Source organism: Mytilus edulis, chromosome 1 (genome assembly GCF_963676685.1).
Source record: "Mytilus edulis chromosome 1, xbMytEdul2.2, whole genome shotgun sequence".
Lineage (NCBI taxonomy): Eukaryota > Metazoa > Mollusca > Bivalvia > Mytilida > Mytilidae > Mytilus > Mytilus edulis.
Window position 1 is genome coordinate 118,867,196 of NC_092344.1, and position 15,347 is coordinate 118,882,542.

At 31.3% G+C, this 15,347-nt stretch overlaps 1 protein-coding gene across 7 annotated transcripts in view; it reads left to right on the forward strand.

Annotated features, from left to right (window-relative positions):
* The first annotated feature begins 1,366 nt into the window (after positions 1 to 1,366).
* Positions 1,367 to 15,347, forward strand: part of LOC139502896 (E3 ubiquitin-protein ligase Rnf220-like) — a 54,579-nt gene continuing 40,598 nt past the window's right edge. For 4 of the 7 annotated variants that reach the window (XM_071292568.1, XM_071292575.1, XM_071292581.1 and 1 more), the window contains exons 1-2: positions 1,438 to 1,555; positions 2,145 to 2,705. In XM_071292568.1, the coding sequence (XP_071148669.1) occupies positions 1,465 to 1,555; positions 2,145 to 2,705 (652 nt within the window). In that variant the 5' untranslated portion in view covers positions 1,438 to 1,464. The other 3 variants (XM_071292596.1, XM_071292603.1, XM_071292611.1) reach the window with 1 other exon arrangement.

Here is a 15,347-nt window from a genome sequence, read left to right on the forward strand (position 1 = left end):
GAATTACAATGTAAACAATTAGTTGTCTATTAAGTGACTGCAAATGTCAATTTTGTTCTACATTAACTGACTTACAAGTTAGTTCTGTATTGCGCGACTCCATGATGTATTTCTGTAACAATATTAAGCGGCTTCAATTTATTCTGTATTGAAGGACTTGCAAGTTAGTTCTGTTTTATGTTACTATATATGTGTACATGTAAGTTGGTGCAAATGGATCCCGTATATCGGCGCAATTCATACATTGAAATAAAAATGATACGTCTCAAAAATTATAGTTGCCTATTTAGTGTAGATCTAATTTTTATAGTTTTCAGTAACCTTTTAATTTTACTACTTTTAAAGTCATGTACTATATAAATGAAATAAATAATATAGATAATAATAAAAATATTATACATTATTTAAGTTTATTAATTGAACTAGTTTGTATTTTTGTAAATGAGAAATCTGTTTTTAATTTTTAGAAAAAACAAACTCCAGTTAATATTATGTTCATACGTAGATTATTTATAAACCAACTCAATGGCTGTGTAGTTATAGTTTGAATGTACATTTTTGTTATTATATTGTATAATGTACAATCAATATGCGACACAAAAATAAAATAAAACGAATTGTTATTTTTTTATATCTAGTACATTAATGAATGATTTTGTATAGATACTGAATAAGAATTTGTAAAAATATGAATAAAAGTAGATGTTGCGTTTTTAGAGGTCAACAGTTTTGAACATTACACCAGTAGGTCAGAAATACAGTCCTAACAAATAAACATGCGTTTCCCCATAAACAGTACCATATGTCAAGCTATAAATCGTCCAGAGTCACGGTAAATTTAACTTTGAAGCTGCGACTAAATCTTGGAACAGTATCTATATTCATATGTTCCTGACTTAATTAAACAAAATTTATCACAAAATAGCAAAATAGCTTCAGGAAAATTCATGTTTTCCAGTATCGTATGCTTTTTATGATGTTCTGTTTTGTTTGCTGAAAATGCATGTTTATGATGTATTGCAGTAAAATTGTATGCTTTTTATGTTTTACTGTTTTGAATGCTTCTTATCGACATTGAATAAATAAATTTTAGTTATTTGAAGATGTCATTTAAAAAAAAACGGACTACTGACGACGTTGGTGACAAATGAATGTGTGGCCGGATTAAAACTATTTTTGATCCCCCCTTTTTTTATCGGCTTAACAAAAGTTTTCCAATCCGCCTTATCGGTTAGGTTTCTTTATGTAAAAATGCATAATAAGAAATCAATAACCATAAAATGTGTCGCGAAACGTATTTGAACAGAGATTTCCTTTTTTCGTGAATGTTTATAGTTTCTTCATTATGTTCTATAATTAGATTCGGAAAACACCTTCTATCCCATCATCCAATATAAAATTGACCTTCCGGTGTCATCTTGACAGTAATCAGTGAGTATTGTCGAAGTTATCCATCAGTTTCTCATGTCATCTGTCTATGAAAATGATTGCTATGCAAGTAAAACTATTGCACAACAACTTAAGGAAGTGCATCCACTGATATTTTGTAATGAAAGTGTGTTGTCTTTGTACACTTTTAATTTTAGCGACACTCACTTTAGCTTTCAACTTTGAATGAAGTCCGCGCAAACTGTTTACAAAACATAATTTCGTTTTCAGCTAAAACGCAAAATATAATATGTTTGTAATTTCACAGTGCATTGTCGATACGTTCTTAACAAATTCAACTAGGCTCATCGATAAAATATGACATAAATCTATTTTCCAAAGGAAATTTACAATTTAGTCGTTATTGACAGTTTCCAAATATGGAACGTTCCACTCTGCGCATGTGGAGGTAGGTTTAATAATGAGTGTTCCAACCAAGATAATTTGTTTGAAGTGGGCTGTTCTTATAATGTTTGGTTAGACAGAATCAACCAACCACAAATAGACACTACTTGTCAGTTAAATAATAAAACTAGAAACATAACTTTGTCACTTGACATTTTATTGTTGTGTATTGACAGTGTTAAAAGTGATATCTATATAAAAACTTATTTTATTGAATGTGGACAACTTTATTTTTACAACTATGAATTTGTCAGAGTTGGCAATGTTTCGATTTAATTTTTGGCATAAACCTTTTTTCTCTCACCATGCAGCGGCTGTTGCAGCAGCCCAAGCTGGAGGTGCAGGGATGGAGAATTCAACTTTTGTACCTAATCCTTTGACTTCACCCGCATTGATGGTACTGGCATCAACTGCAGAAAATCATGAAGGTGGAAGGGCTCCATATCCAAATCAAAATGGTGGAGATAAAGAAATTTCCTCACCATATACAACACCTTTTACAATGTACAGACCTGGAGAACCCTATCCTGCTCCACTATATGCACCGGTACCTCCATTTGTCCGAGCAAATATGGAACGTGGTATGCAATTCATGAATCAAGGAACCAGTAGTGCTTTTAGACCAGTAAGCACTAGTGATACAGATAGTTACCACTCGGCATTCTCACCAGCTAAAAAACCCAAACACGATGATAATGGTTTCAGTCCAAAGACCCATGAATCTGAATGTAGTGAGATGGCAATGGACTACTCCACTGGACATAAAAGTATCAAAGATGAAAGACCATCAAGTATCAGCTCGGCAGGAATTTCTGAAAACTACTCGGATAATGAACGGGGAACCCCTGACTCGGAGGGAAGAAGTTTAAGAAGTAAGTTCATATAAAATCTATCGCTTAGTTACATGTACATTTAATAGACTAAAAACCAAAAATTAGACATTTAATAACTTCATATATTAGGCCACACCAATTTAATTTTTTGTTCTGCAGATTTTTGGACTCCAAAAATTGGGGCGAGCGAGCGATTTGAAAATTTTAATAAAAAAATATTTAATTTGAAAATTTTGGAGGCGAAGCTTGAAAAGCAAAGGCGAGCGATTATAATTATGTTTGTTAACATAAAATAGTAGGTTTTGACAATATTAAAACTTGATTTGAACTTGTACTTTGACATTTCTTAAATTTATGAAGCATTTTTTCCCCTTTCAACATGTTCAACAAGAAATAATTGAATAATTAAATCTGGTCTATGTATGTGTCTGACAATGAGACAATTCTTTATCCAAGTCATAATCAGGTCCAGAACAACCCCTTAATGTTATAAATTTCCTTTTATGAGGTGTCAATATAAGTTATAATATATTTTTTTTGTAAAAAAAACATTTTTTAGTACACAAGGGCTCATATTTTCCCAAAGAACTATAATATCTATCTGGTATTAAATGGTCAAATCTTGTCCAAGAATTTTGTAATATTCCTTGACTTTAACCATGTTAACACATTTACTTTAACAGTTTAATATTATTCAAAATAAGTGAACCGCTCTTTTAGAAAAGTTGTTTAAAATATGATGTATTTCTCCTCTTTTTGAGTAAAAAAATCTAAGTTTTCAAAGGTTTTGTATAGTAGCACAATACAAAACCTTTGTATTTGTATTTTCTTTTCTACAACAGTAAAATGACCTCTTGTCTAAGGGAGGGTTGTTCCCAACCTGATAATATCAAACATAGCATACATTGTAGGTAAAAGTACGGCCTTTTACACAGTTCTTGATCAAGACTAAACAGCAAGCTATAAGGGACCCCAAAATTATTAGTGTACACAATTCGAACAGGAAAACCAACGATCTAATTTATATATATCCAAACGGGAAAATACCCCATCAATAAGCGATAACTGCTGAACAACAGGTCCCTGAATCAACCAGGACAGGTTCTCAAACCTGCAGCAAGTATGGATAGTTTTGTATCGCCAACATACAATATAATTGCAGATGATGGCAACTCTTTTCAGAAGTTCTTTACATACTTTATTCTAACGACGAACATTTTTTGATAGGGAATATAAGTAAGGGGGAAAGAAACCAATGTTTTGTTCTGTACAGGTATTTCCGCTGTTACATATTTATTCAGAGCACTCTCACTTGGGATTAATTGGTTTCATGCTGAAACAAATATTCTCATGGCTATTTTCACAGTGTGGTGGGGTGCTTATAGGTTTAAAATCGTTACATACAAGTTAGACTGTGATTTTAAAAACGAATGTTGAGATCTTTTTATTATATTTACAAAAAAAAACGGTGCGGGAAATGGACATGATTACATTTCCGGATGCAGGAAGCGAGAATATAAAAAAAATAAAAAATCTGTTTTGAAAAAAATAGGTGCGCACGGGTCCGTCGAACAAGGAATTAAATTGGTGTGGACTTATTACCATGTTTAAAAGTAAACCTTAATTTTAATTTATTATTTGTATATGAAATTGATTTATAGGAAAATGACCACAGAGAAGTAATTTATTTAATTTAAGTTTATTTTTTTTTCTGTTGTACATGTTGTAATTAATACTCTCATCTTGTATAAGAGTTGAAAATATGTTGTACATATATTTCTTAGGCAAAGTTTCCCATGTATTTACACATTTTCTGGCTTTTGGTATTCTAGAGGAAGGGGAATAAAAAAATATGTATATATATTGCAGAAAATTTGATGTTTAAATTTCTTGTCTTAAAGTTTTACTTAGTAAATATATTTCCAATAGTTACTAATTTATTTTAATACATTTGTGATCTGAGTGGAATATACCAGATGTTCATTCTTATACAGTAAAATTATCAATTAATTGTCGTAAATAATTTAAGAGATTTAATAATTTCTTAAATGTCCTCAACATTATTTCAATATTGAACACATATTTTAGATTGAGTCTTCTCAAATCATGTGCACAATTTGTTATAAGAAAAATTAATAACTTCTGTGATGAGTTGAGTAGTCATCGTTATGCACGTTTCTTAAAAAGTTATTAATTTTAATGGATATGTAAAATTCTGATGTAAATGAATGTACAAATTATGACAAAGTGAATAATCTGTTTCTCTGCTCAATTTTAATTGACCGTCTTTTCTTACACCTAAAAAAGTACTTGCATGCAGACAAAAATTGTTGTGTAATATTTTGTGTGTGTTAAAAAAAAGTTTTGAATTGAAATATGTTAAAAAATCATGTTAATAATGTTCTGTCCTGTATTTTCAAATACTACCACAAGATTTGCAAAAGCATTGTTTCCCCAAAATTTAGAACCACATTTATAATACATTCTATTATAGAAGCTACAAAGAAAGCAGTATATTAAATGGGATATAGCACCACAGTGCTATAAGCATGATAAGGCCCTGGGGAGAAAACAAGCAAGTGTACAAATCATTGATGTATAAAACTGGTAACTGATAAAACTTAAAACAGATTTTAGTATTCATTTAAAACAATGAAATATAAAATAAACTTTTCGACACTACATGTATAAGTGAATGCATGATATTAATACACTTAAAGGTTATTTTGAAGGAATTTCTCGATGTGTAAATTCACTGGGAACACTCACAAACTGAAAAAAAGACCGCTTTAGTTTGAGAGTGAAAAGCAATGATGTTGTATTAATTCTGTTTTCCAATTGAAGCTTTAACCATACTTTTTTTATGTAATCTTCTTGTTGAGATGTTCTAACAGGTTTTACAATGTATACTTGCATATGAATTATATGGTTAAACCTTTCAGAATTATTTTTTTCTCTATGGGAAACAATATTTGTATAAAATTATTAAGTGAAAAAAAAGGTTTTAAAAATGTCCATGATGTAGAAGAAGAAAGCAACTATAAGTCTCCATATGGCCTTCAACAATGAGCAAAACCGATACTGCATAACTACATTTGTAGCTACAATGTATAAAAGGCCTGGAAATGATCAGCTACCTACATGTATTGAAAGCCTATTTTAACATTTTCCAGTTTGATTCAGATTCTTAATTATATCATATTTTAATTTTAATTGAGATTTTTGTTTAAAATAATTTTACAAGTATTTATATTATTGAGAAACACTTGATATTGTTAACATGGAATATAAAAATAATGAATATCTGATATTAGAAATTTATGAAATCATAAAAAATATTATCATATTGTAAAATAAAAAATAGTTATGGAATCCTAGCAAATACTGTCAATAAACACAGATAAAAGGTTCGTACAAAAGAAAAAGAAAAATCTCAATTGAAAAAAAAAATCAATATGTAGTTGTTGCACCATCAAATTTAAAAATTCCTTTTATTATTAAGACCATACAAAATTCATGTCTTATTTCAAAATTATCTCCCTTGTTAAGACAGAAAACTTTTTTTCTTTCTTTTCCCATAATTAGATTAATATTAGCATCCCTTGCTATTATATTGGGCAAATTTATAGAGGTTCCTTCCAATTTTATCATGAAGACAACTTTAATTTTTTTTCTCGATTTTTTATTACATGTAAATTTGAGAATGGAAATAGGGAATATGTATAAATGAATGTTTTTTTCAGACTTTCAATGTAGTTTAAAATAGTAAAATATTTACTTGTCCACAGGACAGAGCATTTGGGTTATTAAGTTTTTTCCTTATTATTTTATACAAATTATAAATTAAAAAGAAATATACTCTTAACTCAATTCTTTACCAATTTTCAACAAATAGTTTCTTTCAACCGAACAAATTTGCTGTTTATTATGATATGAGTATTTGAAACTTTTTCAAGAATTCATAAGTTAATTATTACTTGGTTTTTCATTTCAAAAGTTACTAAACATGTAAATATTTATAAAATTATATGCACATGTATGTAGTAATTTTATGATGTCAAAATCAAAACTGTAAGTGAATTCTTCGAAATTAAAATTGCTAAAAATAAGAAACAATTAAAAACTACAAATTAATTTTGAGAATATTTTTGCAAGTTGAATACAAAATGATGTAGATGAGCTGCCTTCATGCATACAGTGAACAACAAAGTTGAACATTTAGGAAAAAAATAATTTTCAGTGTGCATGGTTTTAATTTTGATTTCATGAAGGTTATGTCAAGGATTTGTATAGTTAGTCTTGCAATACAAATCTTTGGTTATGTTAATTCTAAGATGTTAACTTTCTTGTAGCTTCTTTGGTGGGTTACTGTCAAAATGTTCTTATAATATCATGAAAATAGCAAAATAATTTTTAGATGATTGTATCTGAAAGTTACTTTTCTTAGAATATCTATCAGAGATTCTTATTATATTCCAATCAAAACATATGATTTCATCTATTGTCATGGTAAAATTTTGTTTTTACACACTTCTTTCTATTCGTTGCTTTTATTTGAAGTTGAAAAAGCTCCTTTTCATAGATTATTTAAAGAAAGAGGTCACAGTTCCTTAAGGTTTAAGTCTGCATTAAAGCACTGCTGTAAATTATTGACACATGAATTATTTCCCCTTTTCTGCTAGTCATAAAAGACTTAAAAAGATTCTGATTAACTTTGGAGCGATTCAGATCAAAGCATAGTGACCAGAAAATATTAGTGTATAAAAGATTTACCAAAAAATTTATGATGGCTAATCTTTATAACAGACACTCTGTGCTAAAGGTGTCACCTTCAATTTTATATTCAATTAATTTTTAAAGTTAATCTGAAAGTTTAAACTATTGTATGTCTAAAAGAGGGCTATCATGATTGACTTTAAACTGGGTAGATAATAAAATACCTACTTAGCACTTGGAATTAGGAGAATTTTATGATCAGAAGCACTTTACATTCAAGTGGAAGGTGTCAATTGTCACAGTAATTTTTGTTCTTCATTTTACAAGCTATAGTTTTGGACATTAGGTGGTATTACAAGTCTTTTTTACCAACAATACGGTCATGGTACATAGAACAATACGACTGCATAAATCGCCTAAAGGGCTGGACAAGTAATTTGTCAATTTAAATAAAATCTGAAGCTAACAAAGCTTTCTGATGTTATCTTTGAGATGACGGTGATTTTTTATACCACAAACCATTTTATCTGATCTTAGTGCCACTAGGACTCTCTAGTTAGGACTTCTCCACTTGTACAATTGATTTAAATTGCTTTTCTTATTTATTACCATTTTTAAAATATCCATATTGATTGTGTTAGAAGTTTTTGTTAATTATATGTGTAGAGAAAACCCAATTGATTAAGTATAGATTTAATCAGTCTATAAAATACTTTGTGCCTTTCTCACAGGTAGTGTCTCATTGTACAACTTTTAGAATTTTTTTCTATTTTGCAAACATATAGAAATTCCTTATTGCTGAATTATAGCTAAAGGATTCTCAAATATTACAGATATTATTGTATTTTCAGCCAAATATCATAGCTCCAGATGAATTAAACAATGTCATTAGATATTAAGAATTGAGCCTTAGTTACAGAGAAACCTGTCACATTTTTTGGGAAATCACCTCATATCTCCTAAATAATGTTAAGAAGTTTGCAGACAAATATAAAGGGCTTGATCTGTGTTAGTGCTTTTTTTTCACGTTGGCTGAATGAAAAATATCTTGCACTTATATTTTACTGATGTATTTTGTAAAAGTAGTTAGCAGCCATGACTTTTAAAGACAAAGTGGCATCAGCGTTCTATTCCCCATTCATATTCAGTTCTAATTGTGACAACCTTTTTATCACATTCTCACATGTTAATTAAAAAGAGAAAAAAAATAATGCAAATAATGAAATTTCTAGTAACAATAGAGGTTCAAGAAAGGAAATCCACATTTTTTTGCATTTTCAATCAGAAATCAAATTACATTTGTACAAGTTATCAGCGAAATTCAGAATTCATTTAACTTGTTTTACCACTGATCTACCTTTGCTTTAGCTTAGCTGTCTTATTTTCACAAAGTAGGAGACAGCATATTGTACATTCCATTTTACCTTTAGTGTTCTTGATATCAGGCATCTTAAGAGCCTAAAAAACTGGTGTAAATATTTGTTTACCCTTTTTTGATAAAGAGCACATGTAATTGAAGATTTGTTTCAGGATGTGAAGAATGGAATTCAAACAAATGAATTGCCCTGCATTTTAAAGCTGTATTTATCTGAACAATATGTAATAAGCACATTGTTGAAGGCCCTATGATGACTTGTATTTTTTACACCCTTGTACTTAAGTCTTCGGTGGATAGTTGTCTCATTGGCAATTTTATCACATCTCCTTAATTTTGCACAAAAATTCTATTTAAAAAAATCTGATAAATTGTGATGGAGTTTATTAAAAGTTCACATATTTATTTAAGTGTTTTGGCTCCTAGTTCAAACTATTTTATAGCAATGAAATTGAGTTTTGTACCTCCCTGAATTTTAAGGGAAGCGTTGATGTTGGTAAATAAGAAGTTGCTATCTTTTTATAGATCCAGGACTTAATTGCTTATTGTTCAGAAAGCCTTGATAGTCTTTTTAAAACCCCAGATTCCTATATATTGAAATAGCCAATCTCAGTGGATAATATTGTCTTAATCCTGCCTCTGAAAACAATCAAATTTCTCTATGGAAATATTTGCAACTGTATCATAAAATTTTTAAAGTATTTTTATTGGTGGAATTTTGTACATAAAACTTATCCTGCATTACTGCCATCTTTCTGTTTCAGTGCAAAGTCTTTAGATATTTTCATACTCCAAATTCATCTTTTCATACAAAGCATTTTTTTTTCTTTTTATAGTTTAATCTGACTCTTATTTTAGTATTGGCTCTTTCCAGCTCTGTTGGTTGGGTAAAAAAATAACATTACAAGAAAAGTTTTGTTTAACTGATATTAAACACTATGGCACATTCAGATTGTTCATGAAAACTAAAATAAGAAAATAACACTAGTATTAGTGCAGTACAAATGTAAAATTTTAGAATTATTTTTGTTCTATTATTCAGGTCTTTTCAGATATTTTTCCCGAATGACCTTTGTGAAAGTAGTATTAGTTTATTCTATTAGATTCATTAGCTTAGATGGCCAGATTTTACTTTTGCATAATAAACATTATCAGCTTTCTACTCCTGTTTTGAAGACCTTTGAATACCATTGCTTATAAATTGCTTCATGAAATTCAATCATAATATGAGACGAAACAAGTTATCATGATGGTGTTAGCTTCTATAAACCTTCCGCACATTTATTTTACTTTGCTTGATCCCAATCCAACATGTAATAATTTATCTGATCAAAAACAGTTATTTATGTCCAAATGTGGCAAACTAGATTGTGTTTTATCAAATCGCCAGGTTATGTAAGCTTAACGATAGAATACAAAGACAAGACTAAAGCTATTAGAAGTGAATTTATCACGGCAAGTAAAGCCATCGGCAAATCATGTTTTGACAAACTTAAACACGAGTGCTGATGTCTTTTCAAGTATTCATGACACAGGATTATGATCAAATCAACGAGTGACCATTAACTGTCCCAAGCAAATCAGAAGTGAACAAGTGGTATTTTACGTTATTTTCTTCAATTATTTTATTGATGCTTATTTTTTGTTTCACATATGTTCAACTAAGTGCTTGTCTGTCGTAGATGTTTAAAATTACCATAAGAAGATTGAACACAATTTGTCTTTTATTTCTTGTAATTTGAGGTTGAAACCCAAGTTCTAATGTTTGTCTTACTTATAATCTCTGCAGACCATATTTCTCCACAGGAAAGATTTTACATTCATTGAATATTCTACTGGTTCAAACTTCCAATACCTAGGCAGACATTTTATTTGTAATGTTGTTAGTAAAGCAGTTTTATTGTCTTCGAATAAAGCTCTCTTGTGAACTGAATAAATGGATAAAGTGGAGATTTTACTACCGCCAGGCCTATTATGTTGAATGTCATTGCATTGACTTTATATACTTGCTGGAGTTTGATTTAGTGTCGGCTCTTTTACTCCTGTCACTGGTTTTGAAATAAAAGACAGCTGGCAGAGAATAAGGAGTCATCAAAAAATGATTGAGTCCTAGGCAACCGAGCTACCTTCCTTGACAATTTCATTATATCAAAATATAATTCTAAACTTTATTACTTAATATGTGAGTTCCCCCTTCATCCTTCAACAATTCAGAATGTGAATACAAAACATTGTAGCGATACGATCTATTGTTAAATTCGGACTGAATCAAGTAGCATCCGAACTAAGACACCATGAAAACGAGTTATTGATTTATTTAAATGCATAAATTTCATGCTAAATGTAAAAAAAGGATCTCAGTTTTATGATTTATAGAATAATTTTCTTGTTTATGGAAAAATTAATTGAAATCAAAAGGTAGTTTGTTGAAAGTTTATGGTCTAAATCCTACTAGTTACCCATCCCCATAACTTAGTAATGTTTAAACATTGGAAGACTATGTCGTTCATCTTAATCAAAGTGTCATCTCACAAAATTCTCTGTCAAAATTTAAAGCTCCCTAATGTTTACCAGAGTGTATTCATGAAGATGATATTGATGGCTAGCTGACTTGTATTGTGCATCCATAGTCTGTATAATCTATCAGATTAGTTTTGATAAGCAGCATTCTTTGTTACCTAGGACAAATTCAAATCAACACCTGTACTATTATCTTCTTTTTACCTGTCATTTTTTCAATATTTTCATATTTTTGGTAAAAATATAATCTATGTTGGTATCTATATATTCTAACGATCCTATAATCCTATATATAGATATACTAGTTCTTTGTTTGTCTTATTAGATTTCAGTTTACAAGAGTTTTCTATTACCGGTCAGTATTTCTGCATTTTATGTACCTTTGATAAAAAAAAGGGAAGGAATTAATAAATCTTCTAGTTCTGGACTCTAGTTTTGTATAGCATAATGTCTTCTACACAGGTAAAATAGCTACGGACGTTTCACGGCCGTGGTAATAAACGTCCGTAAAACATCCGTAATACGGATGTATTACGGATGAAACGGTTACGTCCGTAAAACGTCTGTAAAAATACATCCGTAAAACGTACGTGTAAAAACTGACGTAAAACGGATTGTCCGTTTCACGGACGTATCGTAAACATACGTATTACGGACGTTTCTACAACATCCGTATTACGGCTGTATCATATTCAAAGATGTAAAAGTACCATGCATGATATACGCACGACTGCTTATACATGTATAAAGTAAAATTCTTAACTTGCTTTCAACATTCTGCATGCCAGACATACATATGTATAGTGAATCTCTGCTTCAAGGCTATAACTTTAAATATTTGCATAATATGAGTACATACATGACATACATGTACATGTACTAATATAATTTTTTATTATTAAAATAATTAACTTTTGTTCATTATGAACATCCATTCGCAACTACCCTATATTTTAAGCCTAGAAATAGCGTACCAATTATCAATAAGAACTGTTAATGTCAGAATTTCTCTCCCATCAGCCCAAAGAGTCAATGAAAAATATGTAAAATGTAAAATAAAAAAAAATCCCTACCTATCCTATTTTTTCAAAGATGTAATAGCTGAATAGCATGAACACAGATATTATTTTATTTGACCTAATTACAAAAAAAAGAAATTGAAAAAAATCTTTCTATATTTCTTTCTAAAGGTTGTAATTACAATTAAGTTGAATTATAAATACAAAGAGTGCTTGGCAGTGGCAGATCCAAGGGGTCCGGGGGTTGGAACCCCCCTTTTTTTTGGCCGATCAATGCATATGAACTGGGACATATAGTTGGACCCCCCCCCCCCCCCCTGTTTTTAAAATGGCTGGATCTGCCCCTGCTGGGTGTCTTTCAAACAACCAACTAATCATGCTAATGATGGATGGTTAAATAATTGCCATAAAAGCAGTTAAAACAATATAAAACATCTAACATTTAACCTTATTTGCAATGCTTGAGCAAAAATGACTGTAGTCTATGTATATATTGTACAAGGCTGAATTAAAATTACCTCATACCAGGTTTCACCAATGGCAATAGACCGGACTGTTGTCTAATATACTTGATTGTTGATCATTCTGATTATCTGTCCAAGTACAAAACTATGCTAACAAGAAATTGCACATAAGCATATAGAAAGTACCTGAAAAGTTTCAGATTGTTTAATGTCTGAAGTAGTTTCTACTGTTCAATGAGGATCATAAGATGCAGGGGGAAGGAAACACTCTTATCATGTTTTAATCACAACAACCAATGCAATAGTCACATGGTGTTCCTTCGTCCCTTATACATTTTGTACCCGCCCTTTAATATATTAAAGCCCTTAGAATGTATATGTTAAAGTAGTCTCAGAATCAATGTATGTAGAATAATGCCGGTAACATTAAAATGTTATCATACATTTATCCTCCTTTGGTGTGGAATAAGAGCAAATTACCTGCTAAGCTTCTATTTTATTGTGGGACTATGGGAAGAAAGGGGTACTATTTAAAGTATTTTTAGGCAAGACAGAAAATTAAAGTACAGGGCCTTTTGCTGTAGGTCTATTGTTAACGATGAAATTGGAAAGAGGATACCAATTACATTAATTTATAACAAAAAATACAATCAAACGAGATAAGACAGAGAATAAAAGATAAAAATATCAATATTTAAAGTCCCTTTAAACTTACCATTAAACATAAACTGACTGATCCGGAAATTTGTATAAAGGGATGGGGGGGGGGGGGGGGGGGGGGGGGCACTGACTGTTAAAAAAGCAGGCCCCATTAGTCATGCCATGTACTAGCGAACAGTTCGGAACTTCCCGTGGCTTCTCAAAATTTGGCAACCTACATCTCAATTACAAATTTAGTAAGTACAATTTTGACTTGATTCGACATATTGACAAACATGATAACATAAGTGACACACTGACGACATTAAAAGATCAATGTAGGATAAAAAAAAATAAATCAAATAGTTTAGGGGTGTGGTGGATGGGTAAACATTGCTGCAAGTTTTGCTTATCTCACATCAATTTTACATGTATATTCAATCATTTTTTTCCAAAATTAAGTAAAGAAGGTGGGGGGGAAGGGGGGGGGGCAGTGAAAAAACTATGTTAATTAAGTTTTGTTTATTCCACATTGAACTTTTGATGTCGTCCACAAGATCTTGTGACCTTAACGTTTATTCAGAATATAGGAGGAGAATTTATAAAACAAAATATATTGTCAAGTCCAAAATTTAGCCATTTCAAGGATCTATCAGGCTGATAATGTAGCACTGAGGGGGAGGACAGGGGGGTACCCTTCTCCCTTCTCCCACCCCTCTTCTCCTTTCTCATACCCCCGTTCTCCTTTCTCCCATTAGAATAAAAAATCTCCTTTTGAGATATTTTTTCTTGAAATATTAGAAAAAAATTTAAAAGGAGAGATATTTTATTTTTTCTCCTTTCTCCAACTTTTTCTCCTGTCTCCCAGCCTTCCTCTCCTTTCTCCTACCCCCTTTCTCCTTTCTTCCACCCCCTTTCTCCTTTCTCCTACCCCCTTTCTCCCTGTCTCCCTTACCCCTGTCCTCCCCCTCAGCACTGGCTATTATTAGAATCTTAATTGTATCGAGTAAATCAAGGAGACAGTAGGAAAACTTATAAGATGTTTCCTAATAATCATGATTACAAAAGAGCTTGACACGAATTTTTAACTGAAGGTCTGTCCGATTGGTAAAATTTTGATTGCACTTAAATGAATACATAAGTGACCCCCCCCCCCCCCCCCCTTTCCTCCCCCGCCCATAATAAGTGTCCAAGACTTTAATTCTTCTCTGATTTAAGCTAGGATGTGTATAGTAAGTAAGTCAGTAATTTTTATAGGTTTGAAATCCAAAATCATAGGATTGATACCAAGACAATACACATTGGTTATACACAAACATCATGACAAACATACAGACATATATATCATACCAAATTCATAAAGATTGTACTATATATATATACACAGCCATGTATCACCATCATTGCTGGTGATCCGATGGATAAATCTAACTTAGACGTTCTTATACATATAATAATTTCTGTGACTGTATCTTGCATTAATTTGTACTGAACAATAACATCTCCATGGCTTATATATCATGTAATGTAGTACGACGCTAGATTAAAAGTATATAAAACTGACGAGGAAAGGTAACACACGGCCACCGAAAACTTTATTCATTGTGAGGCCCAGGTGGTCGTGTGGTCTAGCCGGCGGGACGGCTACAAAAAGGGGGGGGGTAGGGGGGGTTCTAACTATGTCCCCCTGCAAATACATTGATCGTCCCAAAAAGGGGGGTCCAACCCCCCTGGATCCGCCACTGATGTATGATAATGTCATGTAGGCCTATGTCTCCGATTCATTTCTTCATAGTTTTATATAAAGCGGCTGTGACTGATTTGTAGACAAATCCTTGTTTTATAACAGAGGCCTATTTTAAAATACTCAGTGTACCACTTCTGAACTTTTTTGTATTTATTTTCAATACTTAAATCCCCATTCTTGATTCCAGACCGGGTTCCGGAC